Raw genomic sequence first — 27393 nt, forward strand, 5'->3', positions numbered from 1 at the left:
GACTACGTCCCCGAAGACGACGAGTAGGGTTTCGTCCTGCACCCAGTCTTGCCTGTGGTTGAGGCCACCGTTGGATTCCGCATGGCGCAAGACTCTGATGATTCTCTTTTCGTAGCTAGTGTAGTAGTGTGGGTTCTGGTTGTAATCCTCGCGATAGTGGCGCTTCACTGCCCATTACCGCGTAGAGTTGTATGGTGATGTACCATCTGATGTAATAAAAATGTTATCAGCCTCCTGGGACTGATAAATCGACACTTTTAAGTCTTCCCTGATGGGGGGACGCTTCATAATTCTTTCACATCTTAAAAATAAATATTATTGCGCTTGGGCCTCTTTTAGAGATAGGATTTGCTTTTTTTTCTAGGTTGATCGGTCTAGCTCTATGTGGTGGGTTGGTTCTGCAATTTGTACGCTCTTGTAGGGCTTTTTGCAAAGCATATCAAGGGATTTTGCTCTAGGTCTCTAGGAGTTAGTTTAACAATGCTCTTGTGTGTAAAATACAATATTATAGGTGGAGTTTGCGCTCGTAAAAGGGTTGTTGCATCTGTAATCCAATTGGCAATCTTTTTCTATCAAGAAGATCTTTTTAACTGATATTTGATCTCCTATAGTAAAATGCTCCACTAGGAAAGCATACATTTCCAAAACAATGTAATGTTCATCTTAGAAGACATGTACCCTAAGTGTAAGATGTAAATAACTTTCTTTCATATATGAGCGTATGTATACAATCGATATCCATGTGTGTATATCGATCATGTTGTTGTGAGATGTACATATGTAACCAACTTACATTGATAGATACAACTAGATGATATGTGTGTCACGTGCGTGATGAGCATGAGGTGAGGGTCAAATATGCTATAGGATTTGATCTATAAAGAGCTTCAACAAGCTTCTTACAACCATCGCACCGATAATAATAAAACATCAAGATACATACTAGGTTACTCCCGACGTATCATGACATATTTTGATACGCTCAGTACACCATTTAATGTGTCACATAGCACTTAGGGAACTACTCGACTAGAGAAATTTTTAATTTACTCCATTGTTCATAGCCACATTTTGGTGGATATAAAAAGAAAAGAGGTAGAGATGGGAGACAGTCCAACATCAGTACCTCATACATATAGTAGTAAATTCGGAAAAGATACAGTACAAACCTACTATAGGAGAAGATCTACAAAAGTAAATACCAACCAAACACCAAATCTTACATTTATCATCCCATGAAAGTGATGATTACGCCCCCATAATAATCTAATACTCGATGAAGAATTGGAATAATCCAGCTCGGATAAGATCTTGGGAGATTCGGGCATAAACATTGGAAAATATAAACATGAGCACAAAAAAAAACATGTAGCAGCATCCGAATAAACCGGCAGATTATCCACCCGATGAGCTGTGGGCCTGCATCTCGAACCCCTCGGGCCTCGGCGGCAGGTGTGCCAGTGTGCCAGGACAAAAGGAAACGGAATCCCAGCCGTGCAATTATCAGTTACTTCACCTCTCGTGTATGTGCTATTTTCTGTTCTCCCCACCCGCTAACATGGATATTGCACCTCGGTCCTCTCTTTTGCAACATCTAAAACAGCTAGACAAAATGTGGGTGCCCTTGCATGAGACTGAAAAAAGATGCTCCTTTTCCTCATCTCAAACAGCTAGTTGAGCATTGGTTTGGGTTTTGGCCAAAAACTATTTCTTCATTTGATGGATTTCGGCAAGGTGAACCATGTCAAAAGTCCCAAATACTACATGACAATATTACATAGCTGTTTGTTTGTGGTGTCATATTTACAATACAATACTAATAGTTAATGCGGAGTTAATTGCCAAACTATCGCCTATTGGATTTGCTCCAAATAGCTGTCAATTTTGACCATGTAGTTTCGTAAGCACAAGAAAAAACGAGGGGTCAATTGGGTAGACACAAAAAAGATGAGCAAGTTGTATACTAGTGAGTATTTAACATTTAACAAATTTATTTTATAAAAATACACCTATACAAAATATAACTGGAACACACTGGCGAGCAAATAGCTAAGAAATGAATGTAGCGCCTCTGCATACGTTGCCGACGGATTCACAAAGCAAAATTTATAGATATTTCAGAAATAAAATTCTACACGCATAAATCCTTCCTCTGCATCTGCATGTGTGCTCGTGCTCTGTTGGGCTCTGCTTAATTAACAAAGTTGAGTTTTGCAAAAAGTAAAAATAACTAAGTTGATAGCACCGTAATAAGATAAGTTCCTGGGGGCTTTTTTGCATAACCTCCTCCTCTGTTCCCGTGCCGGTGCTCTGTTTCGGGCTCGTCACTTCCACGCCGGTCTCCCGTCGTCTCGTCTGCTCCACTCCACTTCACTCCCCACCGCACTTTCCTCCCCCGTGTTCTCTCCCCTCGAGACCCCAAAAGCACCGAAAGGGGAAGACGGGGGGAGAAAAGGCGGCGGGTTCAAGAGCGCCGGGACCCTCCCGACCTCCAGAGCAATCCCCTTTCATTCCCACCTCTCCAGAGCGCCGATTTGGGGGCGGAGGCGGCCATGGGCTCCGGATCTTTGCTCAAGGTCCTCGCCAAGAACTTCGACGTCCTCGCAGGGTCAGTCGGCCTCTCTGTCAGTGCTCTCTTACCCGTCCCCCTCGATTTCTTTCTGGGATATTCCCGCTCGCGTACTTCTTTGCTCGTCCCCGCGGCGGTTCCGGCAGCGGAGTGATGCAGCCGCGTGATTCCGGACGCTTCGCCGGCTTCGGTGTTCGGCATTGCTGGAATACAGATGCTCTTCATTGTTCGTGAGGTTGAATCGGTCGAGGCTTGAAATGGGCTCAATGGCGTAGTTTTTAATCGGCGTCAGGTTTTGAAAAAATAAAAATTCTCGCGTTTGGGAAGAAAAGGAATCCTTCTTGGTATGGTTCAGTTCTTAGCCTGCAAAATCTCGCGCAACTGAATCGACTTCGTATTTCGGTGTGTACTGATTAGCTGGAGCCCTGTTGTGTATAGATGCCTGCATTTTTGTTTGTTGGAGAAAAGGATTTATTTTTTCTTTTTCGAATTTTGTTGGTAGGAGGACTTGCTTTTAGGGGGTTCAGTGACGTTCATGAGCGCGTTCTGTTTTGCAGCGTTCATTTCCGAGTCTTCAGTTTCGCTCGTCTACATCAGCACGTCTCTTTCTATTGATCTGATTCAGCACCTTTCTGAATGCAAACCATTGCCCAAACGAAAAGTTAGAATGTGAAATGTGATGCACGAGTAAGCTGTGGATGAAGATAACCAAATCCGAATGCATAGATCAGCTGCCCAGTTCTGTCACTTGCTACTTTTCCCTCAGTGGTTCAGTCCTTTATAAAAGCGCAGCGATTGCTTTTAGATTTGTAGTTTTGCTAGTGTCTGTAATTGTAGGTTTGTTGCTCAATTCCACTTTCCTGTTTGATTTTTTTATGTATAAATAATGTCCAGTCTTATCTTTTGGCTGTTTCACATTCCTTTCCATGCAGCAAGTTAGGTCTTAGGTCACATGGAGAAGAATGGCCCAGCACAATCTGGTGCTGTTTTCTTATAGTTTAGTGGATCGTGGGTTATGTCTTGTAGCAACTGTGATGCATCATTAAAGAAATGGGTGACCGTTTTGGGACCAGGATTTATTAAATCTTCTTAGTGTGAACCGATGTGTGTTGTACCAGGGTACACTGAGCTTCATTTATTTACGAAGCTAGTGCCACTGCCACATTCAGTATTGATGCTGTGATTCATGTTGTTGTGTTGGATCAGTACGCTTTGACATTTCTTGCTGTTATTGTGCTGTAACATGTAAAAACACATTTACGAAACAATCCCCCTCATTTGTTAGAGAGCTAATGCTTACACCATAGGTGGTGAATAAGTTTCTTGTGAGTTATTCATGTGTTCCCCTGGTGGAGTTTACTGATGGTTTCCTGTTACTAACACAGGCAGGCTAGGGCCACTTTGGTCTTTTCTGAATTTACCATTCCTCTTTCTGAAGTTCTTTCCTCTGGCTCATATGCAATTATTATGAATCAAAAGTTCATGCTTTAACTTCAGTTTATCTTGTTTTTCTCTGTAGGCCTTTGGTTGCACTGGCTTATCCATTGTAAGTTGCTCACAGCTTGTCTTTTACTTCTAGAAACTCAACTTTTTTTATAATAATTTGTTAGTGCTAAAACACAAATGTAATTGAGTGTTATTACAACTTACAGGTATGCTTCAGTTAAGGCAATAGAAACCAAAGCTCCTGTGGATGATCAACAATGGCTCACATATTGGGTGCTGTACTCATTAATAACACTGTTTGAACTCACATTTGCATCAATTATTCAGTGGTAAGTTCAGTTGTGATTGTTATCTTGTTTTTCAGTGTCAATTCACTATTCTGTGTGAAAGTTGGAGATCCTTTTGGCTTTTGTAAGGCTTATTAGTTATCGCTATATCTCAGGATTAGTGTACAAACAGGACATATATATTAGTATTAAGTCATTTACACTATGAAGTCCTTGTAAATCTTAGTCTGCTAATCCTTGAAGATTTTGGTCCTTTGTTTTTAAAATTAAAGTACAGACTACAGAGTATCATAAATCAGGCTTCACAAAGTTATTTTAATTTTGAACCAAATAACAATGAACTGGCTAGTAATGTACCTTCAGTTCTTCGGGTTTCAAAGCATCCATGTTTTGTGAAGGAAGTAGGAAGGTTTAACACCGCTGGTCCAAATTCTTGGATTTGGTGATTTAACATTATATTTTGGTTTTCAAAGCATCCATGGAATTGTCATAATTGGATGGGTTTTTTACATCTGACCTCAGAATTTTCGGTTAAATGTACTAAAGATCATAATGGCACATTACTCACAATATTCAATGGCTTTCCCATGCTTGATTTTGACAGGCTTCCTTTCTGGCCTTCACTGAAATTGATCTTTATTTGCTGGCTTGTTTTGCCATACTTCAATGGTGCAGCCTATGTGTACCAAAATTATGTGAGGCCTGCCTTCATAAAGAACCAGATGGTCAACATTTGGTATGTCCCTCAAAAGAAGGGCCTTTTTGGGAAATCTGATGACTTCCTCACAGCACTTGATAAGTTTGTTGAAGAAAATGGAACTGAAGCTTTGAAGAAACTGGCAAACAAGGTATATGCAACTTATATATATGTGTCCCTACTTTGTGCAAAATGATTTGAATTTAACCTAGTTGTGCGTGCTTGTTCATTCTGGTTCCAATTTGCTCTGATCTTCTGGTGATGATTATAATCATCCATTACTATGCTTATGTTGACAGCATTTTGATTTTGCTGCTTACCTTGTCTCAAAGCTAAAGTTTGATGATTATTATTTGTACTCTCAGCTAACTCATTAGTACCTGTCACACTGGGTAGTTCAGCTCTAGTGCTCTACTATCTTTGTTGTTTCCTTAAATTTGAGTAGTTCCTATGGATCATGCATTGATTACTTTTGAGAAAAAGAAGCTGAGAGTGCCCTTCTTTTGTTCCAGTGAGAAGTCATCATTCTTATGTCTTTTGTTTTGTATTGCAGGCTGGCAAGTCATTTAAACAGTCTGGTAAATCGTCGAAGGATTCGAAAGAATCAAAACCAGCAAAGGATTCAAAAGAATCAAAATCATCGAAGGATTCAAAAGAACCCAAGGCATCAAAAGATGCAAAGCAACCCAAGCCATCAAAAGATCTGAAGGAGCAGAAGCCATCAAAGGATTTGAAGTCACCCAAGGATACCAAAGAACAGAAGAAGGCAGCACCAAAAGATCCAAAGAAAGCGTCCCTGAAGGATTCTAAAGAACTGAAGAAAGCACTGAAAGATTCAAAAGAACAGGAAGCTCTGAAAGATCCAAAGGAATATACACCGAAGAAGCGAGTGACATTTGCTGAGGTGGAGCCTGAGAAGGAGCTCAAGGCCTCCAACAGTGAGTGGCACCCATCCTCTGACTTCCACAGCACGTACCCTGAGCAAAACTCTTGGACTAGCAGCTTCATGATCTTCGAGGATGAAAACACTTACTGGAACCAGGGCCCTCTCGTTTGGTAAACCCTGAACTCATCCTAACCATTGCATAAGTCCTAAACTGCCTTTAATCTCATCATCGTGTTTCTTGTGAGGTTCAGATATGCATCAAGGCGGGCATTTTTTTGGTTCGCTTGGAGTCACAAGGTCCACCGGTTCATCTTCAGCCGAGGAAATGGAGCTTATTCTCGCCTTTGGCTACTTCCATCTGCCGTTCGTGCTGACTTCCCGTCATGTAACATATTTGTTCGACATATACCAGTAGATGAGTAGTGTAGAACTCTGCAATGTGGATGGTGGTGGTGAACTGGATGCTGCTGCGTTTGAGGTGGTGAACCTTATTTAGTTAGGAGAATTGAGATGATTGTGGTAGCAGTGTGTTCTAATCTTATCTCGTGTCTGAATGTGTTGCTCGCTGCTATTTGATGCATTTTCCTTTCCAGTATCTACAAAGGCCCCGTTTGGTAGGTGGTAGGGACCTGGCTATAGTGGAAGCCGTTTTGGAGCTTCATGTGGGTTTCTTGATTGAAGCTGTTTTATTTTTACCTTGGTAGAGCTTCACCGGAAGGCGTTGGAGAAGCTGGTGAAGAAGCCCTATGCTGAGTCGTCTGATCTTGTAGTGATCAGTCCCATATTTGAAGCACCAGATCTATGTTGAAAATTGCTAGCAGAATTTCAAAAAAAAAAGTTTCTAGGTTTTTAAGGTAAATTTTACAATACGGCCACAATCTTGTCCTAATTGTCACAAAACCAGCATTTCTGGTGCCTATTTCACAAAACTACTACCACTTTGGTTTCTCTTTTCACAAAATCACAACCTACCACCTTTTGCCTCCTATAATCTTTTTGAGCATTTGGTCCCACCTATCAGTGCCACAAAGTGCAAAACAGAGCGGGCCCAACTATTTTGCCCTATGTGTTCGTTGACGACTGGCCCGAGTGCTCAACTACTCAAGAAAATGAAGAGGCAAAAAGTGACAGGTTTGTGAGGAAAGAACCCAAAGTGCTAGTTCTGGCATTAGAAGTGGTAGTTTGGTGACAATTAGGACAGAAACGTGGTATTTTTGTGAAATTTACTTTTTTTTCAGGAAAGAAACAGTTTAGCTTTTGTACTATACTTAAGGAGACTATTTCATTTCGATAAGCCTCAGGACAGGAAATCCTACAAACATGCAGTTAGGAGTTAAAATAGGGGTAGTTATGCAAATGGCCCTTTTATTTTTTCCCAGCATATTCGTACTAGCGTATACCGGGCCATTATCTTAACGAAGAAAAAAAAACAGAGCATTGTACCGTGGGCTGATGGGCCGAAGCCTCTTCTCTCTGGCCCAAAACGACATCTTCCGCGGGGAACTTTTTTTAGAAAAGGATTAAAAAAATTAAAATTCGAAAAAGGGGAGCCGGATGGGGGAAATTAGGAAAATGGGTGCTTCCCGCCCACTGAACGGGCGGGAAGCGTGGGGCCGGGGACCTCCCGCCCAACCAGCGGGCGGGATGTCCCCCGAGGGCTCTTCGCAAATAATTTTTTCGCGGAGAGGTCCCTAGGAGGGCATCCCGCCCAACCAAAGGGCAGGATGTTGTGCTTAGGGGCATTCCGCCCTTTGGTTGGGCGGGAGGTCCCCCCATGGGCTATATAAGCCCCAACCTGCCCCGAAAATTCCATTTTATCCAGCAAAAATCAGAAAAAAGAGAAAGAGAGGAGAGGAAGAGAAAAGAGGAAGAGAGAAGAGGAAGCGGCGAAGCTCTGTCCACACGTCGATTTGGAGGTATATTCTCATTCTAGCCGTATAAGTACTTGAAAATGACTATAATTTAGGAAATATTTCTTAGAGTAGTTATGTTTTGAATAGTTTTTAGTATTTTCATTTATTTTTAGTATAATTTATAATCTGAATAGTTTAGAATCTATAAAATATAATCTGAAATTTAGGATCGTCGTTCGTTGTGTATTAATATGTAGTATAACTAGTTTATTAATGATTGACAGATATGTCTTCCGAGAGGGGTATTTTCAGTATATATTACGGAGAAGGAAATGTGATTTATGGGCCGAATGGGGTAGATTTAAGTGAATTCAACTGTGCGGTTAGAGGAATTACCAGGCCGCACGAGAGAACATTTGAATCCCTATGCAACTGGTTAATGAGGGGATTAAGGATTAATCAGGAGACACACACTGTGAGTGTTCAATGCGTCATATATCGTACCACTCACGCTTTGATCTGGGAGCTGATGCCACTTGCAAGCAACGAGGACTGGTTAACTTATCTGCAAAATGCAAGTCATTGGCAGTGGCCACTGGTACTCCTTGTCAGTGTGCAACAAAACCCTTTGATAAACATTGAAGCTGCTCCGAGGGATGAAAATATTGATGAAGAAGTTGAGGAGGCAAACATTGAGGCAGGTGGCACCGAAGCACCTCAATGTGTGGCTGATGAGGGGGAGAACATACCCTTTATTGTTGAACAGCTGCAAGACGAAGAACGTGAATTGGATGAAGCAATGAATGCCGATTCGTCTGATGATGATGATGATGTGCCTCAAGATTGGGTAAGCAGTGACTTCAGTCATCTTGTCGTAGATGACGGATCTAGCTGGCATTCGGATTGCAGGGAGAATGAAATTATCCAGGGTGCAAGGTACCATTCAATTGAAGAGGTGAAGAAAGCTGTTAAGTGCTGGTCTCTCTCTCTTATGCGAGAGTTTAAGACAGTGGAGTGCAAATCTCGTAAGTACGATGTGGTATGTGTGAAGGATGGCTGTCCATGGCGGGTGCATGCCTACAAGGGTAAATGGAAAGATTATTGGGAATGCTCCATTGTCACTCAGCACACTTGTCATTTGCCTGGGGTGCAGAAGAGCCATCGCAACCTCACGTCGCAATACATCGCAAATGAGATGTACGGGACGATAGTACAGAACTTGTCATATGAACCAAAGTCTATTATCAGGTACATTCAGGAAAAGTAAAGTATACCATCTCATACAGTAAGGCGTGGAGTGCAAAACAAAAGGTGTTGGAGATAAGGTTTGGTACGTTCGAGGCTGCATATGATAATGTTCCTCGAATGCTGGCCGTCCTATGTCAGAGAAATCCTGAAAGCTACTATGACCTGAAAACTCTAGACAGAGGAAAAGGTCCGCCCCACATATTGCAGCGGGTCTTTTTCAGCTTGGGTCCATGCATTAACGCATTCTATCACTGCCGGCCTATCCTGTGCATCGACGGGACCTTTCTCACAGGAAAGTATAGATTGCAAATGCTGACAGCTATTGGAGTGGATGGAAACAATCAATTGCTGCCTGTTGCTTTTACTTTTGTTGAGAGTGAGAACACAGACAGTTGGTACTGGTTTCTGGAACGGGTTAAGCTTGCAGTCGTTCGGGATAGGGAAGATGTCTGCCTGATTCATGATCGTCACGCCGGCATACTGAGGGCAATTCTAGATTTGCAGCAGGGGTGTGTGGAGACCGGAGAGCCGCCCAAGTGGCGTGATATTCGCAGTAGGTGGTGCATGAGGCATATCGGTGCAAACTTTTTCAGGCAATTCAAGAACAAGCACCTTATGGATATGTTCAAGAGGCTATGCAAGGAAACGAATCAGCAAAAATTTAACAAGCAGTGGCAGAAACTTGATGAACTGACCGGGAAGAAAAGAGCAGAGGACGCATCAAAAAACATAACTGCACAGGATGAAGCAGAGGCTTTGTGCTTTTTGCCAACAGATACTGCACGTACTCGCAGAAGGTCTGGGTCAGCGGTGAAAAAATTTTCTGAATGGATTGAGAATGAACCTAAGAAGAAGTGGGCGTTACTTTATGATACCGATGGTGCAAGGTACGGTATAATGACCACCAACTTCGCCGAAGTTTACAATTGGGTGCTGCGAGGTGTTCGTGGGCTTCCACTGGTTGCAATTGTTGAATTCATTGTCCGCGGGTGTACCGATTACTTTCGGGAGCGGTTCACTAAAAATCAGATATTCATGCGAGATCCAGACAGAAATTTTGGATTCAAGGTAACAGAATATATGACTAAGAAGGCAGAAAGCGTCCGGCTACACCATGTACGGCAATGTGGAACACAGGAGCTCAAGTTTGAGGTATCTCCTAAAGATAGGGCGCGACATGGCATGAGACGTCAAACTCCTGTAAAGGAGTGCATTCTCAAGTTCGATGGAACTTGTTGTTGCTCATGCATGAGTCCCAAGTTGCTGCACTTACCTTGTTCTCATGTAATGGCTGCTTGTGCGGATATTGGACATCCTGTCGATATATATGTTTCACATTACTTCAAAAAGGAGACAATTGCTAGCACCTGGCAGTATGAGATCTATGGGTTCCGTTTGGTTGGATCGTTCACTGAGACAGCGAATCCTATTATCTATATTCCAGACCCAAGATCATCACGGGTTAAGAGAGGACGCCGTCAGTCACGGCGTATTCGTAATGATATGGATGAGTCAGAGCTCCGTCCGAGGATACAACGCTGCAGTGCATGTAATCAGATTGGACACACGTATAAACGTTGTCCAACCAATGATGCTGGCCCCAGTTGTGCTGAAGCTGGCCCTACAGGTGATGCTACAGATGGAAGACCTCCGGTTGCATCAAGAAGTGGGAGACGTCGCCGATCGAGTGCTAGTACGTCATCAGGCATCATTTAGTTGTAATTTTATTTAAACGTTGTTTGCTCATATGTAATATTTGCTGCGTTGAGATTCTATCAGACCTAGATACGTATTTGTAATATTTGCCGCATTGACTGAAGACACAATATTTGGATTCATGTATTTGTAATATTTGTAATGTTCATTATCATATTATTTTATTTTAAATGGCTTCATGTATTGTACTATCGTAATATTTAGATTCTATGTTGCAAACGTTATCGTTTAACTATCTTCGTACGAGTTTTAGATACCGTAATCTTCTTTGGAAAATTGAATTAAAATTTTATATGCATACATAAGAGTATGGCGAATGAATCTTATATTTGAAAAAATTCTGAATTTCAAATAGTTTCTGAAACAAATAATCTAAGAAAAAATATAACAAAAATGGACCAGGAGCATAAGATTATAGGTTTTAGAACTTTATAGGTTTTAGAACTTTGACTATATATTAGATATTAAATAATATCACATTAGAGAATAACAATAGATTTTAATTAGAAAAGGGTTATAATTAGGTTTAGTTAACATTTCAAATTTGAAAAATTCAAGACAAAAGAAGTTAAATTTACATCAAATTTGAGTTTGAAACTTTGCACAAAGGTACCTAGAGTTCATAGAATAGTCATACCAAACTTCATAAACAACAAAGCATGAAATCCTAAAGTTAAGCATAAACTTTCCTTAATCTTAGTTTTAAAATATGGGTAAAAGTATTTTGTTTCAAACTAAACTCCATTAACAAAAGTTATAGAGTTTGAAATCTAGTTTCTAACAAAACTAGTTTTGCTATTTTTGGATTTTTCTGTGAATTGTTACGAATTTTGGAAGCCAGAAAACACACACACATGAAATAGCAGTGCACCAAGGCGGCATCCCGCCCAGTGGCCGGGCGGGAGGCCTGCTTCAGGGACCTCTTCGCGAATAAAAAAGTTTTCTTATTCGCAAAGAGGTCCCTGGAAATTTTTTTTGAGCATCCCGCCCTATGGTTGGGCGGGAGGCTCCTTTCCGCCCTTTCAGCGGGCGGGAGGCACCCATTTCTCTAAATTTCTCCAACTGGCACCCCTTTTTCGAATTTTGTTTTTTTTTAATCCCCTTTTTACAAAAAACTCTTCCGCGGGGGTGGTGCGGTGGTGCCGGTGGAGGCGAGGAGTCCCCCGGCGCGGCGGCCTCGGCGAGCAGCAGCGAGCACGAGGACCTTTGCCGCCGCCGCCGCCCGGGAACCCTAGCCCCTCATTCCCCAATCCACGCGCCTCCCTCCCTCATCCGTCTCCCGCAGTCTCGACGGGGTTTCAGTGGAGTGCCGGCTCGCCGCAGCCGGAATACGGCAGGGGCAAGAAGCCCGGAGCAGCGGCGGCGAGCACAGCAACCGTAAAATGGAGGTCAGCTTCCGGCACCCGAGTCCTTCCTCTCTTGACACAGAAATGTGTGTTTGATTCAATACTTCAACGAAAATGCGAATGCACGGCAGGAGGGGATTGGAAAGAGTGAACGCGTAATGTATTATTTATTTATTTTGGTTGAAATGCAGATATTAGTTGAGGGATTGGGAAATGAAGAAGAAGAAGAAGAAGAAGGCGACAGTGGATTTGATGTCCTTGTGGGAAAGGGCCGGGAAGGCGCCGAAGACCGCATCAACCTCAGTGTCGGCAGCGGCAGCACCTCCGTCAAGTTTGCTTCGATGCTTGAGGTTTTTTCTGCAGCAAGGGCTGGCTTTTCAGGGGCATGACGAAATCGAGGACTCACTGAACGAAGGAATTTTTCCTGAGCTCTTAAAATGGCTGGCAGAACATTTGTAAGGAGCTGACAAGGCGGTTCTGGAGAATGCTTTGAGTGATCCTCAAATTACTTCTCAAAACATGCTGAAGGATCTGGTCAATGCTTGCGGCAGAGAAACCATCAGGCGTATTGTGCAAGACTTTGGCGAGGAGAATTTTGCGATACTTGCTTGCCTGTTTAGTGATGCTTGCCACAATGAGCAGTTGGTTGTTTGCTTGCGGTATGTTGATAAGAAAGGAAGGGTGGTTGAGAGGTTGGTTGGCATTGTGAATGTTGAGAACCCAGATGCTTCCACAATTAAAGATGCGATTGAGTCCTTACTCAGGGATCACTCTTTGAGCTGGTCAAGGGTCCGTGGGCAGGGATATGATGGAGTAGGCAACATAAAGGCTCACGTGAAGGGTCTAAAGAAACTAATAACGGATGAGTCTCCTTCTGCTCATTATGTTCATTGCTTTGCCCAGGAACTGCAATTGGCACTTGTTGCTGTTCTTAAGATCGATGCTTGTGCTGATTTCTTTGAGCAAATTGGATTTTTTGTGAGTGTTCTTGAAATTTCCTGCAGAAAGGCTCAAATGCTTCAAGTAGCTGAAGCTCAACAAGTTCTAGAAGGATTGGATCCACACAAGGCCTTTAGTATAAAGGATGATGCTGGTTGTGGATTTCATTATAAAACTATCACACAAATTTACATACTATATCACACCATCCGAAGTGTTCTCATCATGGTTGGAGAAGACTGCACTCAAGGCGTGGAGGCTGTGAAAGCTCGAAAGATATTGGCTTACTTTGAGTCGTTTGAGTTTGTTTTCATGACACACTTGTTGAATGTGTTGGGATACACTTATGACTTAAGCAGATGTTTCCGAATTTCAGAGATGATTTTATGGCAAATGCCATTAATTTCATTGGTTTGTCAAAGAATCAGTTGTACAAATTGCGTGGGAATGATGGATGGGATACATTTCTTAAAGATGTAACTACTTTCTGTTCGAAGCATGACATCAAAGTCCCTAGCATGGATGATATTTATGAACCAGTGTTAAGATCAAAAGGATCCTTCAGAAAAGTCAAGAATATCCACCACTACCGTGTTGAAACTTTCACAAGTGCCTTTGATGGGCAATTTCAAGAGTTTAATGACAGGTTTGATAAGGTGAACGCAGATTTTCTTCTTTGTGCGGCAGCACTTGATCCAGCTAAATCATTTTATCATTATGACAAGGATAAGTTACTTAAACTTGCTCGGTTTTATCCCAAAGACTTCTCAAGCAAAGATTTGTCACAGCTTCCCATCCATCTCACACGCTTTATTGCTGATATGCGTGAGGATGAAAGGTTTAGAGAAGTGAAAAGTTTTGTTGAGTTTTCAGTTATGCTTGTTGAAACAAAGAAGAACCTCAAACATCCTAATGTTTACAAGCTTCTTAAATTGGTGCTAGTTCTTCCCATAGCAACTGCTAGTGTTGAGAGGGTATTTTCTACAATGGATCTTGTTATGGAAAAGCTAAGAAATAGAGTGGGGGAGCAACTATTGTATGATTGCCTGATTACATTTATTGAGAGGGAGGTTTTCATGCAGGTTAAGGCTGATGCCTTGATATCTCGCTTCCAAGCCATAGTTGGAGTGTAAGGTCACAAGGAGCATCTGGATGTTGAGCTGAAGCTAATGGCTGGGTAAGTCAGTGTGGGCTGAGGTGCAAGAGGGAGGGAGTTGTGGGTTTTAGCATGCTTGGTGCCAAATCCACAAAGCAAGGGACCTGCTGCTTATTCTTGACTGGTTCGTCTTCAGCCAAGGAAATGGAGCTCACTCTTTGCTTTGGCGACTTCCATCTGCCGTTTGCGCGTAAATCCCATCATGTAACATATTTGTCTGACATATACCAGTAGATGAGTAGTGTAGAATTCTGCAATGTGGATGGTGGTGGTTAGCTGGATGATCCCGCATTTGAGGTTTTGCAGTTCTAATCTTATCTGGTGCCTGCCCTAAAAAAAAAAGAAATTATCTGATGTCTGGATGTGTTGGCTGCTGCTATATGATGCATTTTCCAGTATGCACAATGTGCCCCAAATGTCTGGTCGTGCTGAACAGATCCCTAAACCGTGTGATCTAGCAAGCATCCAAAGCCATGTTTGAACCCCAAAATCTCGTAAAAAATTATCATCAGAATTATAAAACTACTATTTTTATTCCAGGGGAAGAAACAAATTAGTTCTTGTACTATAGGAAAATATTTGCAGTATTTTTTTATGAATAGAAAACATTCGCATTGCAAAGCCTCTAGGAAATCCTCCAATATGGATGATCTTCACATTTTCCCAGCGTGGTGGGTGCTAGCGCATTGGGCCCATAAAGCTACGGGGACATTATTTTCAGAAAAAAAGTAGAGTATTGGGCCATAGAGTTAATGGGCCGAATCCTCTTCTCCTCGGCCCAAAACAGGATCTCTCCGCCTCCGTGGTGGTGGCCGGTGGGAGGGGGCAGCTCGAGCTCCCAGTCCTCCTCAGGGCGGCCTCGGCGAGCAGAGCCATTCCGCCGCCGGCGCCTGGGAAGTGGGAACCCTAAACCCCCATTCCCGCAATCCACTCCACTCCCTCCTCATCCGTATCCCGCGGTCTCGTCTTGTTGCGGCGGAGTGCCGGCCCGACGCAGCAGGCATACGGCGGGGGCAAGAAGCCCGAGCGGCGGCAGCGGCGGCGGCGAGCAGAGTAACCGGAAAAAAGCAGGTCAGCACCCAACACCGGAATCTTTCCTCTCTTGACTTGGAAATGGGTGTTCGATTCAGTTCAACGAAAATGCGAATGCCCGATTCGGTGGGGAAATGGAAAGAGTGATGCATTTATTTCATTTATTTATATGGTTGAAATCGAAATGCAGAGATTAGTTGAGGGATTGGGAAATGAAGAAGAAGGCGAGAGCGGATTTGAAGTCTATGTGGGAAAGGGCCGGGAAGGCGCAGAGGACCGCTCCGACCTCGGCGCCGACACCCCCATCGATTTTGCTTCGGTGCCTGAGGTTTATACTGCAGCAAGGGCTGGCTTTTCAGGGGCATGTGGAAATCGAAGACTCGCTGAACCAAGGAAATTTTCCTGAGCTCTTGAGATGGCTGGCAGAGAATTTGGAAGGAGCAGACAAGGAGGTTCTGCAGAATGCTCTGAACGATCCTCAAATGACTTCTCCAGAATCCCTGAAAGGTCTTGTTAGTGCTTGTGCCAGAGAAACTACCAGGCGTATTGAGCGAGACCTTGGTGATGAAAACTTCGCAATACTTGCTTGCCTGTTTAGTGATGCTTGCCATAGGAGCAGCTGGCTGTTTGCTTGCGGTATGTTGATAAGAAAGGAAGGGTGGTTGAGAGGTTTGTTGGCATTGTGAGTGTCAAGAACCCAGACGCTTCGACAATTCAAGCTGCGATTGAGTCCTTACTCAGGGATCACTCCTTGAGCTGGTCTGGGGTCCGCAGGCAGGGGTATGATGGAGTAGGCAACATGAGGGCTCACGTGAAGGGTGTAAAGAAACTAATAACAGATGAGTCTCCTTCTGCTCACTATGTTCATTGCTTTGACCAGGAACTGCACTTGGCACTTGTTACTGTTCTTAAGGATAGCAATGCTTGTGCTGATTTCTTTGAGCAACTTGGATTTTTGGTGAGTGTTCTTGAAATTTCTTGCAGAAAGGCTCAAATGCTTCAAATAGTTGAAGCTCAACAGGTTCTAGAAGGTTTAAATAAAGAGAACGCCTTTACATCTTGTGATCCTCGTTTGGGATTTCACTATAAAACTATTGTACAGATTTGCGTACTGTATCCCACCATCCGAAGTGTTCTTATCATGGTTAGAGAAGACAAGACTCAAGGTGTCGAGGCTGTAAATGCATGAACAATATTGATATATTTTGAGTCATTTGAGTTTGTTTTCATGACACACTTGTTGATGAAAGTGCTTGGATGCACCTTTACCTTAAGCAGATCTTTGCAAAGGAGAGATCGGTTTATAGTTAATGGCATTCATCTCATTGGCGTGACAAAGGAATGTTTGGACGAAGTGCGGGGTGATCATGGATGGGAAACATTACTTAACGATGTCACTAGTTTTTGTGCGAAGCATGACATCAAAGTCCCTAGTATGGATGATATTTATGAGCCAGTTCTAAGATCGAAAGGGTTCTTCAGAAAAGTCAAGAATCTCCACCATTACCGTGTTGAAATTTTCACAAGTGTCATTGATAGGCACTTCAAGAGTTGAATGACAGATTTGATGAGGTAAACACAGATTTTCTTTTCGGCGTGGCATCACTTGATCCAGCTAATTCATTTTATCCCTGTGACAAGGATAAGCTACTTAAACTTGCTCGATTTTATCCCAAAGACTTCTCAAGGAAAGATTTGTTGAATCTTCCCATCCATATCACACGCTTTATTGCTGATATGCATGAGGATGAAAGGTTTAGAGAAGTGAAAAGTTTTGTTGAGCTGTCAGTTATGCTTGTCGAAACAAAGAAGAGCCTCAAACATCCTATTGTTTACAAGCTTCTTAAATTGGTGCTAGTTCTTCCCATAGCAACTGCTAGTGTTGAGAGGGTATTTTCTGCAATGGATCTTGTTATGAATAAGCTAAGAAATAGAGTGGGGGAGCAATTACTCTATGATTGCCTGGTTACATTTGTTGAGAGGGAGGTTTTCGTGCAAGTCAAGGATGAGGCCTTGCCGCCTTGGTATCATTTCCAAGCCATTGTAGGAGCATAAAGTCACAAGAAGCGTCTGGATGTTAAGCTGAAGCTAATGGCTGAGTAATTCAGTATGGACTGAAGTGCAAGAGGGAGGGAGCTGTTGTGGATTTTAGCCAAATCCATAAAGCAAGGGATCTGCTGCTTACTGTTGATGAGAAGAACCCTTGCCATATCTTCAAGAGTGAAGTTCTGCTTTTCTGCATGAAGTTGTGATGGATTCCTTGCTGACAAGCAGAGCATGCTAGAGTACATCATTGCTCTCCTGCAGAGTGCTTCCTGGCAAGGTATGCCCGACTCTATCCACAATACTCTGAAGTTCTTGTGGTGATCCACACCTTAGTCACATTTTGAATATCCTATTGTTTTACTGGTACAGGGACAGTGTGTTTACCTCTTAATCCTTTACGATATCACTATCCGTCTTGATCGTAGTAAAATGTTTATTTCTTGTTTCTTATTGTTGTAGCTGCACAATAAATGATCTCTAGCAGTTCTTGCCTTGTTGGTTAGTATTAGTGGTTAGCATATTGGCGCTTTTGGGCTGGCCATTGGCTAAGTGCGCATTTGCTTTCCAGTTCCTTTTTTGTTACACTTGGTATCCATGATAGTTCATATTATCTCCATTTGATGAGTGTTGAACTGTGAATCTATTACTCTAGTTGATGTTGGACAACGTTCGCCGGAACAATCTTGTCTGCTAAAACCATCATCAGATGACTCTTCCTTGGGGCGTTTTTCTTTCTTGCCTTGTCATGTATGCAAGTTCCTTATGGTTTAGGGGGTCTAGGATAACGTTTATAAAATTTTAAACACACTGGTCTGTACGGTCCATACTAGATAATTATCGAACAAGTATATTTTGTTAGATTGAACTGAAGAGCCAGTGGTCTCTTGAAAACTTAGTGATGCAACAATGTTTCCTGATGCTCAGCTCCAATAATGTCTGTTTGGTTGATTAACCCACTGATACCATAATGCAAACATGTTACTCTTGGTGATCCTTTAATCATTTACATTGTCAAGTCGGTTTCTTTTGTGAAACATTGATTATCAACTTTTGGATCACTGTGCAGGGTTGACAGGTGAATTGTCAACATCCCCTTGTTTATGGTGAGGGTCGAGTCTGAGAGGCACATTGACCTGTCATTGACAGGCCCATTCGGTGGTGGCGGTCCCCCAGGTAGGGTGAGGAACCAGAAGAACTGAAGAAGTCAAGTGGGCTGGTGCCTATGCCAGTGGTAAGGACAGAGAGGAGACATGCGAAATAAAGGGAGCCTAGTAGTTTAACGATATGTAATCGCCTTAAGATGTTAAGGATGTGAGTGGTATGTGTAGCCCAGCCTGAGATTCACAAAGCCTGTGTTGCATTTCAGAATTTTAGCAGGCTGTCCTGTAGATAGTGGCTTTCTTTTATTTCGCTGTGTAAGGTAGCTCAAGCTATCATGTGTTTGGAGACGTCTAATGTCTGAACTTGGAAGTTGGAATATAGTTGCACTGTCCAATTCTTTTTAGTACAACCCTATTACATTATATCGCGTTAAAAAAGGTGAAACTTCTTGAAAGAATTAAAAAGAAGCATTATTTTTTCAACTTACTGTTACTATATCAGGTTCTGCCTGTTATTTGCATGGTCGCATGATTGGTAACATGTCGATGCTCTTCTCCACTTTTATGGTGTGCTCTAATGCTGAACTAACCAAGGGAACATTCGAACAATTATTGATGTTCTATCCTGTACCATTCTGCTGTAAAAAAACAAAAAACAAAAACAAAAGTTACCCTTCAAATACGTTGAAGTATCGTGAAGATCACGATCAGATGTAGAGGTTGGAATAAAATGTCATTCCAAGAGCACGAGCCAGGCCACCATTTGCCAAGTTGGGGCAGCCGGTGGTGCCGAAGCAGGCGTCGTTTTCCAACAGGGGAAGTTCGGTGAGCCGGCTTGGTGTGATTCTCATGACATGGACAGCCTCCTCTTCACAATCATCCATTAACTCCTCTTCTTTTCCTCTTCCATTTTTATTGAACTGTACAAGACAAGCGAGATTGTTCCTCTCACAAAACTCACGTCAACTTCAGCACTGCCTTTTTTTAATCTTTTGGCACCAACTAACCGCAATTGAGAAATGTTTGTCTTTCGCGGGTTCTCGAAAAGAAAAATAATAAGGTGAGAGAGAAGGGTTTGTCTTGATCTCCACTTAGCCATGCAACATCCACACAAATTAAAACTTCCCCTGCAAAAGTGTGTGATGGTTTAAGAAACTTTGCCTTTTGTGAAGATCAACCACAATTTTTCTGAGGCTTTGTAGGATTCAGTTGCAGGACTTGGTGATCAAGGAATGATTGTGTTGCAACCACCATCAACTAATAAAGGGCTATGAATGATATCGAATGGATAGGCACTGGACCTGTAGCCTCTAGGCTCCTAAAAGATATTTGAATTTGAGATACAATAGGCTGGCATGTCTCAAGGATGTTTAGAGGGCAATAGTGCAATATGTTAGGCTATGGGATAAATAAGATACTAAGAGAAAGGGCAAGAATGTTGCATTAAGGGGAGACCACAGGGCCCTTTGGATTATAAATTCTCAAATATCTAATGTGCCAATAATTTCCTAGGAATGTTGAATGGACATAAATAGATAGAAACAAGGAATAACAGATTTGGAACAGTTAATTCTCACATATGTGGAGAAGGCTGGAGCTGTTGAAATTGGATTGTAGCTTAAATGAGGAAAAACTGCACACATCTTGATCCATGTGCATATATGCAACCTTAGTCTAGCAGTTGGGAGAACAGCTCATTCAGAATAACTGGAGTGATGATAAAAGCACTCAACTGCCCAGGTACACACCACAAAGTTGCAATCTACAAAGAAAATTTTCTCCCTTTTTTTTCCTCAAGAACCAAAGAACTGCAAAAGCATAAGGGGCACCTGAATGCCACAGCCACACCATGTAATACTTTACCAGTTTAGATGCAATGAGCATTCTGTTATGGACCACAAGGGAACTGAAGGCATAGATACCTGCCAAGCTGTAATCGCAGCCAATGCAAGAGCACCATTTTTTCCAACATGTAATGTTCGGTAACCTGCACTCATCCATTTCCTGAGATGACAACACCAACGAAGTTACGAAGTAATAAGCTTGTGACAAAATTTTGAAGTCCCTATTGGCATTGCCTTTTGCCTCGTACAGCAAATGGCAAGTGAAGGATACACAAGACTGGCCTGAGTCCTGAGGCATCATCACTTGAGTCTGCCTCAGTTGGACTTTTTCAATACGTTTGGTAATGACTTCCCTTCTCAAGGACAAGGGCAACATCCACAAAATAATTGAGCACATCCTTCAGCCCATTGAGTTGCATCTAATCTAACTTTCTAGGTTGTGACCTGAGCAAATTAATAGGGGGGAACACATCATTGGACTACAAACCAACAAAATATAGACACATCATGACCATAAAGCAGTGACATTAGCAACTTTATGCACCAAAGTAGGTGCATCAAGAACAATATAGCGCAGGACAAATTCCTTAGCGATAACTTTATGCCCCATCTTGCTTTGGAGAGGAATTTCTAAAATACCCAAATGGCAGATTTACATCATACCAACTGTGACTAAATTGACTCAGACGTGTAAGCAAGAAGCTTTTACATACTCACCATTGATTTCCCCTGCATAGATTATTCATAGTGCTCGAGTTTTGATACTTGCCATCAAAACCTTCACCACCATGTAGCCACCAAGACACATGCAGCTAATGGAGCGGTTACGATGGAGATTCTACCAAACTTGAACCCTGCATCGCATATGAAGGAAATGACGAACCTGTGGTTAAACAATTAGTGGGAAAAAAATCAACGGCATGTAATTAAAGAACATCTCCATCAGATGTAGGGATGGATTCGATTCTTTTTTAGAGACTTGTCGCACTTGTGAGTAACACTATTTGTTTGATTGCTTGTCCTTTCTGCTTCTGCTTTTCTTGGTTCTCCAGGCGAAGCACAATGCCATATACTTGTTCCATGCTTTAGTTTGTTCTCCACTGAAATTATCCCTAGAAAAGAAGGCATTTTCTCTTGGTTAGTGAGAAGAGCAATCCATAGATATTTGGTCCCAATAAATGAACATGAACATAAACTTGACATTCTAGAAGTTACTTTGGGACAAGAACTGACCAGATGAAAGCCAACCACTTTGTTAATACTGTGTTCAGAGAATGGGGGACATATTAGTTGTAAAGATGTTATTCGATGTCAAAGTCAACCAATAGAAATCGAAGTTTGTATCAGCATATATACCGCAAAAAAAGAACAATTTATGTTACAAGATACCAAAAGGAGGAAAATAATAAAAGGTGCAAGTATGCCATCAAACCCAAATGTCACAGCATTGTTAATGGGGTCTTGACAATTTGTCAAAATCAAATTGTTAATAAGTAAAGCATTTAAACTCCTATATGATAGCATGAACCAAAAACAACTAAGAAGAAACTAAGTTCAGATAAACAGTAATAAAGGTAAACTGACCAGATTGATTTGTTTTTGAAACACAGAAGATATCTCACCTCTTATTTGACTTATATTCTTCTGTGCGCATTAAGTAGCCTATATTAGCACAATTTACCTTGGATGTAAATGATAAGAAAGAAATGCTACTGAAAAATGTTCTAAGACTTTCTACAACAGGAGCTAGAATGATTAACTAAACTGCAGCTCATTTTAACCATATTTTGCGCTCTGTTAATAATATTCCAGTATTCCACAGTGTAGAATGGCACACAAACCAGCCACAGTAATTAGCTAAGACATTGAGCCATTGATTTCTTACATGTCGCATTTATGTCAAAATGAACTTAAGGTTCAAATAAACGCATGCCATTGCACTACTCAATGAGGTGGTACTTATTGATCAGAAATGCTTTACATCTTGCTCAAAATATTAGAGATGCCTTAACTGTTTAATGAACCTACATGTTTACATAATTTTAAGTGCAAACCTTCACAGTTCAGGAAAGATATAATGTCTGAACTCATGCACACCACGGAACAATATCCAAATATGGTCAGATTTAACAGTAATAACTACTAACTTCAAATTAGGAAGAAAGAAAACCATACAAATGCATGATATCCACAGAATGGGCTTACATATGCATGTCTGATGTGTCCTCTCACCAGAGTTATTAATCGTCTGCTAAATCCACCTATCAATTTCGGTATGATTGAACTGACTATTATACAAACTAGACTACCCAACCACCAAGTATATGCTAAATTTCCCACACTAGTCACCATGCCCATAGGCTCATGAGGATAATGGGGTATCATCCTACTTGTTTCCTTCTAGATAGCTTACCTGTTTGAGCAGGAAGAATATATACCTTTAAGCATTACAGAGGTTCTTCAATAAGCATGAAATGCACTACGAAAAAAAAATTGAGCCACCTTATATTTAACCAGAGTGGTGCACAAGTTTAACAGGTTAAAAAATAATCATTGGTATCATAAATTCTCTTGACTGCTGGAAATAAAGGAAAGCTATAGCAATAGCCATGTAGGCATGAAGGACTTGTTCCCTAGAAATGTTGTTCGGAAAAAGGAATCTCTCCCCATATTACCACAAAATGTCAGAGGTATATATGCCCAGACAGACGGAAAAAAATAGCCAAATGCTAGCAATTCAGATGGTCACTTCAACAGAGTAATCCCTCCAAAAATGAAACCAAAAGTTTCAATAAGATCATCTATCCTCCAAGAAACTTTGGTCTTACAGAGACACAGACTATTGTGCAAAAGTTGCAGGTCATTTATTTTTATGCTGTCTCTGGACAAAAAAACAAAAGCATGTGAACTCATCTATACCATTTCTTTAACACTGATGCGCTTTTAAGACACCCCTACAACTTAGAAACTGGTATGCTGCCACTCATCGGTAGTGCAAAGCGATCCATATCCCCTTTTTAATGGACAGAGGAATATAAGATCATTCTTAATAGAAGAAACAGGAACAGACTTCCGCAATGGTTACAGTAAAATTTGTCGTTTCTGCTCACCACTAGTATCTTTCAAGTCAATATAGAATAATTTAAATATTGTGTATTCATCCAATATAAATGAATAAAATGCACCATGTTTGAAGGATCTGGCCTAGGGAACTCATTACACAACAGAATTAACTGATATGAGAAGAATAACATAAGTAAGCATAAAAGTGCAAAGGGGGCCAAAACAAAAGAAAGCATAGCATACAGTAAAGCACACAAAAGCCAGTAAAAGTGTACATAATCAACAAAATGTGCACATGCATACAGAAAATTTATTTCTTGCTAGTATCTATCGTCTGTATTTCACCTAACTGCCACTTCAGTATACCTATCAGCAGGAATCAAATGCCTAATGGAACGTCCATCATAGGAAAACCAGAAGATGCCTCACAATAGGTTAAGGTTAGTCAGGGAGCTTCTACCAGAAGAGAACCCTTACATTATTAATAGGCTCAGTTATTAGCCGTTTGGTCATAGAGTAAACTTGAATGCCAATAATAGTTGAAGCTAAGTTAAACATCCATGTTAAGCATAGACACTCAGCAAAATAAATAGACAATTCAAGATAAGAGAACTTAGCAATAAATTTATACTAAATTTATCGATTACAAAAATGCTTATCTGCTACCAAACATATGCTAGTGATAATTCCTCAATATGTAATATAGTTTAAATCTAACCTGCAAGCCTCAAACTGGACTCCTTCCATGTTGCAGCTGTGGTGATAATGCTCATGTACTAGGAATCCTATATTCTTTTGATATCCCTAAGATCATCCACTGTTATTTTGCAAAGGAATTGAAACCTTAGAAGCATGTCACTTTTATCATTCCTATGCTACAATTGGGATAATCTTGAACATGGAATAACATATACGCAGCGTCCATTTAATGCAACCATCCACGTAAATGGTCAAGTGAGCTTCCTACGGGACCATGTAATCTCAGCATTGAATAGCTAGAGAGAAGGAAGGGGGAAGGGGAAAGGGAGGAAGGGCACTACATTAGCAACCTACAAGGAAAGAGATCTAACAAAAATTTATAGAGAGTAAGTTTAAGTGCCAACTAATCTCCCAAGACATTCACACATTCCAAAACTAGAATGTTAGTTCGCAATGACCAAAACAAGCTTTACAAGCTCAAGAAGCAAACTTGAGACAGAATCAAATCTTGCAAAAAATTTGCATAAAAGATTCAAGGAAATATTTCAACAATATCCGATCACTATTAACCAAGTAAAGACAAAGAGAAAAGGCAACGATTGTCAACAAGGACATATTTCTTTCTTCCTTTATTTCTTACAATCTATGGGCAAATGACATGCCAATGTAAGGCTACTCTCTGGAGCTAAAAAAACTTTGATCAAGGTACCCAGGGAAGATCAAAATGTTTGAGGTTGCACCAAATTATTAATCTAATGCTGCACTGCATGTCCAATTGCAGGCCCTCCAAATGGAATTAAAATGAAGAGATTAGACATAAGCAAGTAAGAAGCTACATGAGAAAGTTCTATCCAACCTTCAGCTCAGCCTAAAATGCCAGGGGACAGAAATTCCCCATCATGTAGTAAACAGGCTCAGCAGAATTTGCCTTCTTTATCCTTCCTTTTGGTCAAGATGTACAGTTTTGATAATGTAATAGCCCTTGTATGTCAACAACTCATCACAGCACAGTTGTATACAAAGCTTCCTGAATGGCGGGTGCCAATAATCTTCCAATCAGGCAGTCCATTATTGGGTACCCAGGAACAAATTTCAATCACCCCACTACCACCAACACTCATTCCACCAATGACAATGAGCATATCTCCACAGCTGCGAAAAGCTAAGCCCCAGCCATGAACTGATGTATACCTCCCAGGTAATGATCCAAGAGTGATCCAAGCATTATTTACCTTATCATACTTTCTAACCTCCTTTGATGCATAATCAGCAGCATAAAGTTCATTATTCACAACAGCAACAAGAGGTGGAGCACCACTCCCACCATTAAGGCCTCGCGCCATATCTGGGATCAATCGCCAAGTGCCATTCTCCAAATCAAACTCCTCAGCACAACTAAGGATCTCATTGTGCTTCTCAGCCTTCCCCCCAATGACATAGAACTTGCCATCCATGAAGAAACCAGAGCACATCTGCCGCGCCTTGTTCATGCTTGGAAGAGTGGTCCAGGTCTGCATCTCAGAATCATAAAGCTCAGCAGAGCTCAATGTACCATTCTCACCGATACCACCAGCTACAATAGCCTTCTCACCGAAGCTTGCTGAGCCAAACAAGCACCTCGGTGTGTTCATCATCTCCCCAGTTGTCCAGGAGTTAGTTAGAAGGCTATACCTCAGCACAACATGGGCCTCCACCCTCCTCCCGAAGACAAGGATATTGGTGCCCACAGCCAGGGATTCTTTATCAGCAAGTGTGAAGCATTCTATGGCAGGCATGGAAGTGATGCTGAACCACCGTTGGCGGCATGGATCAAAACCATCCCACTCGAGCACATTGCATGAGCAATAGATCATCTGCTCGACAATCCGGACCTCCCGTCTCAACCTATAAAGCTCCCCAGACCTTACAAGGGAGTAGAAAGACCGGTTGACACATGCCACGTCATAATAGTAGGACCGGGGAAGACGGAGCAGGCAGGAGATGGTCAACTCCCGACCGATCCCGCCGATGAGCTCATTTGTGTTGACTTCGCCATTCTGATCAGCATCCTCCATCCCAGAGCCCCAAGATTCGGTTGCAGGATTCCCTGAAACACTGCCAACCTTATTCTTCTTGCTATAACAATTCACCACAGCCTCCACCTGTCCTCCCTTCTCTGCCCAAGCCACCTGCAGGCTCTCAGTCACACAGTTGCTGCTTCCAGAACTGAGCTCTTCAGAGAGGGTCAAATCAGGGGCCGAGCTTGACGAGCTTGCTGAGTCTAAGGCCGATACCATGCGCTGGTCCCCCAACATCACCAGAACAGCCTTCAAACTTCACAACGACTCCTCAGCAATCCTAAAGGCTGCATGAATCTCCCAGCAGCCAAATCTACACAAGCAAACTAGTTGCAAACTGGAAACGGCCGCTTTTCCCCTCCTTAAATTCAGGATTGAACCTGCAAGTAGGAGAGCACACGACGGTCAGGTGAAAACGCAAAACCACGAATAACGGCAACCGTTTCGGCTGCAAGATCCAGAACACCGAAATTCTTGCATCAAATACTCCAACCAAATCTCCCCTGCCCCCAAATACGCAGCAAATCACAAACGCAAACACCAGTAACCGATCTTACCTCCGAAGCAATCAAGAAATGAGCGCAATCAGGGGAACCGATCTCGAATTGCGCGAGAAGTAACATGCCTTGCCGCCTCGCCGCCCGTGCATTCCACCGGCAAGGTCTGACCTTCAACCGCCGCCGGCACTTGAGAAGCTGCACCAAGATCCGGCCTTTTCATCAGGAGCAATCAGGAGAACAAATATCCCCAAGGAGCCTACCGGGAAACTCAAGAAATCACGAAAATTCGCCGGCAAATCAAGGGACAAAAGAAAAGGAAAGATGAGACAACCCACCGGACGACTCACAGATCAGTCCAGCGCCATTGGCGCCTCCCGCAGCGGCGCGCCGCCGGAAGGAGAACAGTGGAGCCGCATCTCGGGCGCCGCCGAGCCAGAGGCCTCGCTGTGTTTATCTCTCCCCCACCTCCCCTCTCCCGGTTTTTTTTCCTCCCTCCCTCCTTCCCCTGTCTTCTCTCTCTCTCTCTCTCTCTCTCTCTCTCTCTCTCTCCCCCCCCTGTTTTTGTATTCTATCAGCAACTCCAACTGTGAAAGGGAGGGAGTGGAAGGTGGTGATGGTCTGATGGAGAAGGTTTGCCCTTTGGCCCCTATTTATATTGGTGCTTAGGCTTTACCGTTTTGCTAAAATCCATGGATGCCACAAGGTGCGCATGAAGAGGTGTGGTGCCATCTCTAACTTTATTTAGATTCAAAAACAGTCTCCAACTTTATTTGTTGGAGTTTTGGAGCTAGAGTGACGATAATTGTTGGATTTAGCGTGACAATTAATTGTTGGAGCTAGAGTGATGATGTGTGTTGGTGTTTTCTTGGTTGTTGATTAATGCTGGCAATAGAGTGACATGTATTCGGC

At 42.2% G+C, this 27393-nt stretch overlaps 3 protein-coding genes and 1 long non-coding RNA gene across 13 annotated transcripts; 3 read left to right on the forward strand and 1 right to left on the reverse strand.

The window, feature by feature from the left end:
* Positions 1-2316: 2316 nt before the first annotated feature.
* LOC112902021 (HVA22-like protein a) lies at positions 2317-6480 on the forward strand. Its single transcript, XM_025970917.1, has 6 exons — positions 2317-2608; positions 4089-4115; positions 4222-4344; positions 4907-5150; positions 5553-6055; positions 6137-6480. Coding segments are annotated over exons 1-6 (954 nt in total). The 5' UTR covers positions 2317-2552; the 3' UTR covers positions 6138-6480.
* Positions 6481-12084: 5604 nt separating this feature from the next.
* Positions 12085-14120, forward strand: LOC112872320. Its single transcript, XM_025935423.1, has 5 exons — positions 12085-12090; positions 12240-12398; positions 12577-12837; positions 12952-13289; positions 13364-14120. The coding sequence occupies exons 1-5, from the start codon at positions 12085-12087 to the stop codon at positions 14118-14120; spliced, it is 1521 nt and encodes a 506-aa protein (XP_025791208.1).
* A 718-nt stretch (positions 14121-14838) lies between these two features.
* Positions 14839-19342, forward strand: LOC112902268. Its single transcript, XR_003230537.1, has 3 exons — positions 14839-15214; positions 15366-17498; positions 18288-19342. It is a non-coding gene; the product is annotated as an uncharacterized LOC112902268 (long non-coding RNA).
* A 559-nt stretch (positions 19343-19901) lies between these two features.
* LOC112902267 (F-box/kelch-repeat protein At1g26930-like) lies at positions 19902-27076 on the reverse strand. 10 transcript variants are annotated; one of them, XR_003230533.1, is made up of 6 exons: positions 26820-27076; positions 26542-26679; positions 24784-26364; positions 20883-21277; positions 20244-20325; positions 19902-20150 (listed from the first exon to the last, which is right to left on the reverse strand). XR_003230533.1 is itself a non-coding variant. In XM_025971250.1 (3 exons), the coding sequence occupies exon 3, from the start codon at positions 26219-26221 to the stop codon at positions 24917-24919; it is 1305 nt and encodes a 434-aa protein (XP_025827035.1). In that variant the 5' UTR covers positions 26222-26364; positions 26542-26679; positions 26820-27076; the 3' UTR covers positions 24469-24916. The 10 variants fall into 10 exon arrangements, 1 of the variants encoding a protein (XP_025827035.1); XR_003230534.1 differs by having other exon boundaries at positions 19902-21019; positions 21154-21277; XR_003230531.1 differs by having other exon boundaries at positions 19902-20325.
* Between the last annotated feature and the right edge of the window lie 317 nt (positions 27077-27393).

Source organism: Panicum hallii, chromosome 8 (genome assembly GCF_002211085.1).
Source record: "Panicum hallii strain FIL2 chromosome 8, PHallii_v3.1, whole genome shotgun sequence".
Classification (NCBI taxonomy): Eukaryota; Viridiplantae; Streptophyta; class Magnoliopsida; order Poales; family Poaceae; genus Panicum; species Panicum hallii.

Excerpts from the sequence above, each read along its gene's own strand:
- LOC112902021 (XM_025970917.1), top strand. The coding sequence starts at position 2,553 with ATGGGCTCCGGATCTTTGCTCAAGGTCCTCGCCAAGAACTTCGACGTC. Across the intron at positions 4,116-4,221 it reads GTTGCACTGGCTTATCCATT|GTATGCTTCAGTTAAGGCAA; the intron begins GTAAGTTGCTCA and ends TACAACTTACAG. Across the intron at positions 5,151-5,552 it reads TGAAGAAACTGGCAAACAAG|GCTGGCAAGTCATTTAAACA; the intron begins GTATATGCAACT and ends TTTGTATTGCAG.
- LOC112872320 (XM_025935423.1), top strand. Across the intron at positions 12,838-12,951 it reads ACTCTTTGAGCTGGTCAAGG|GAACTGCAATTGGCACTTGT; the intron begins GTCCGTGGGCAG and ends TGCTTTGCCCAG. Across the intron at positions 13,290-13,363 it reads GCTTACTTTGAGTCGTTTGA|AGATGATTTTATGGCAAATG; the intron begins GTTTGTTTTCAT and ends TCCGAATTTCAG.
- LOC112902267 (XM_025971250.1), bottom strand. The coding sequence starts at position 26,221 with ATGTTGGGGGACCAGCGCATGGTATCGGCCTTAGACTCAGCAAGCTCG.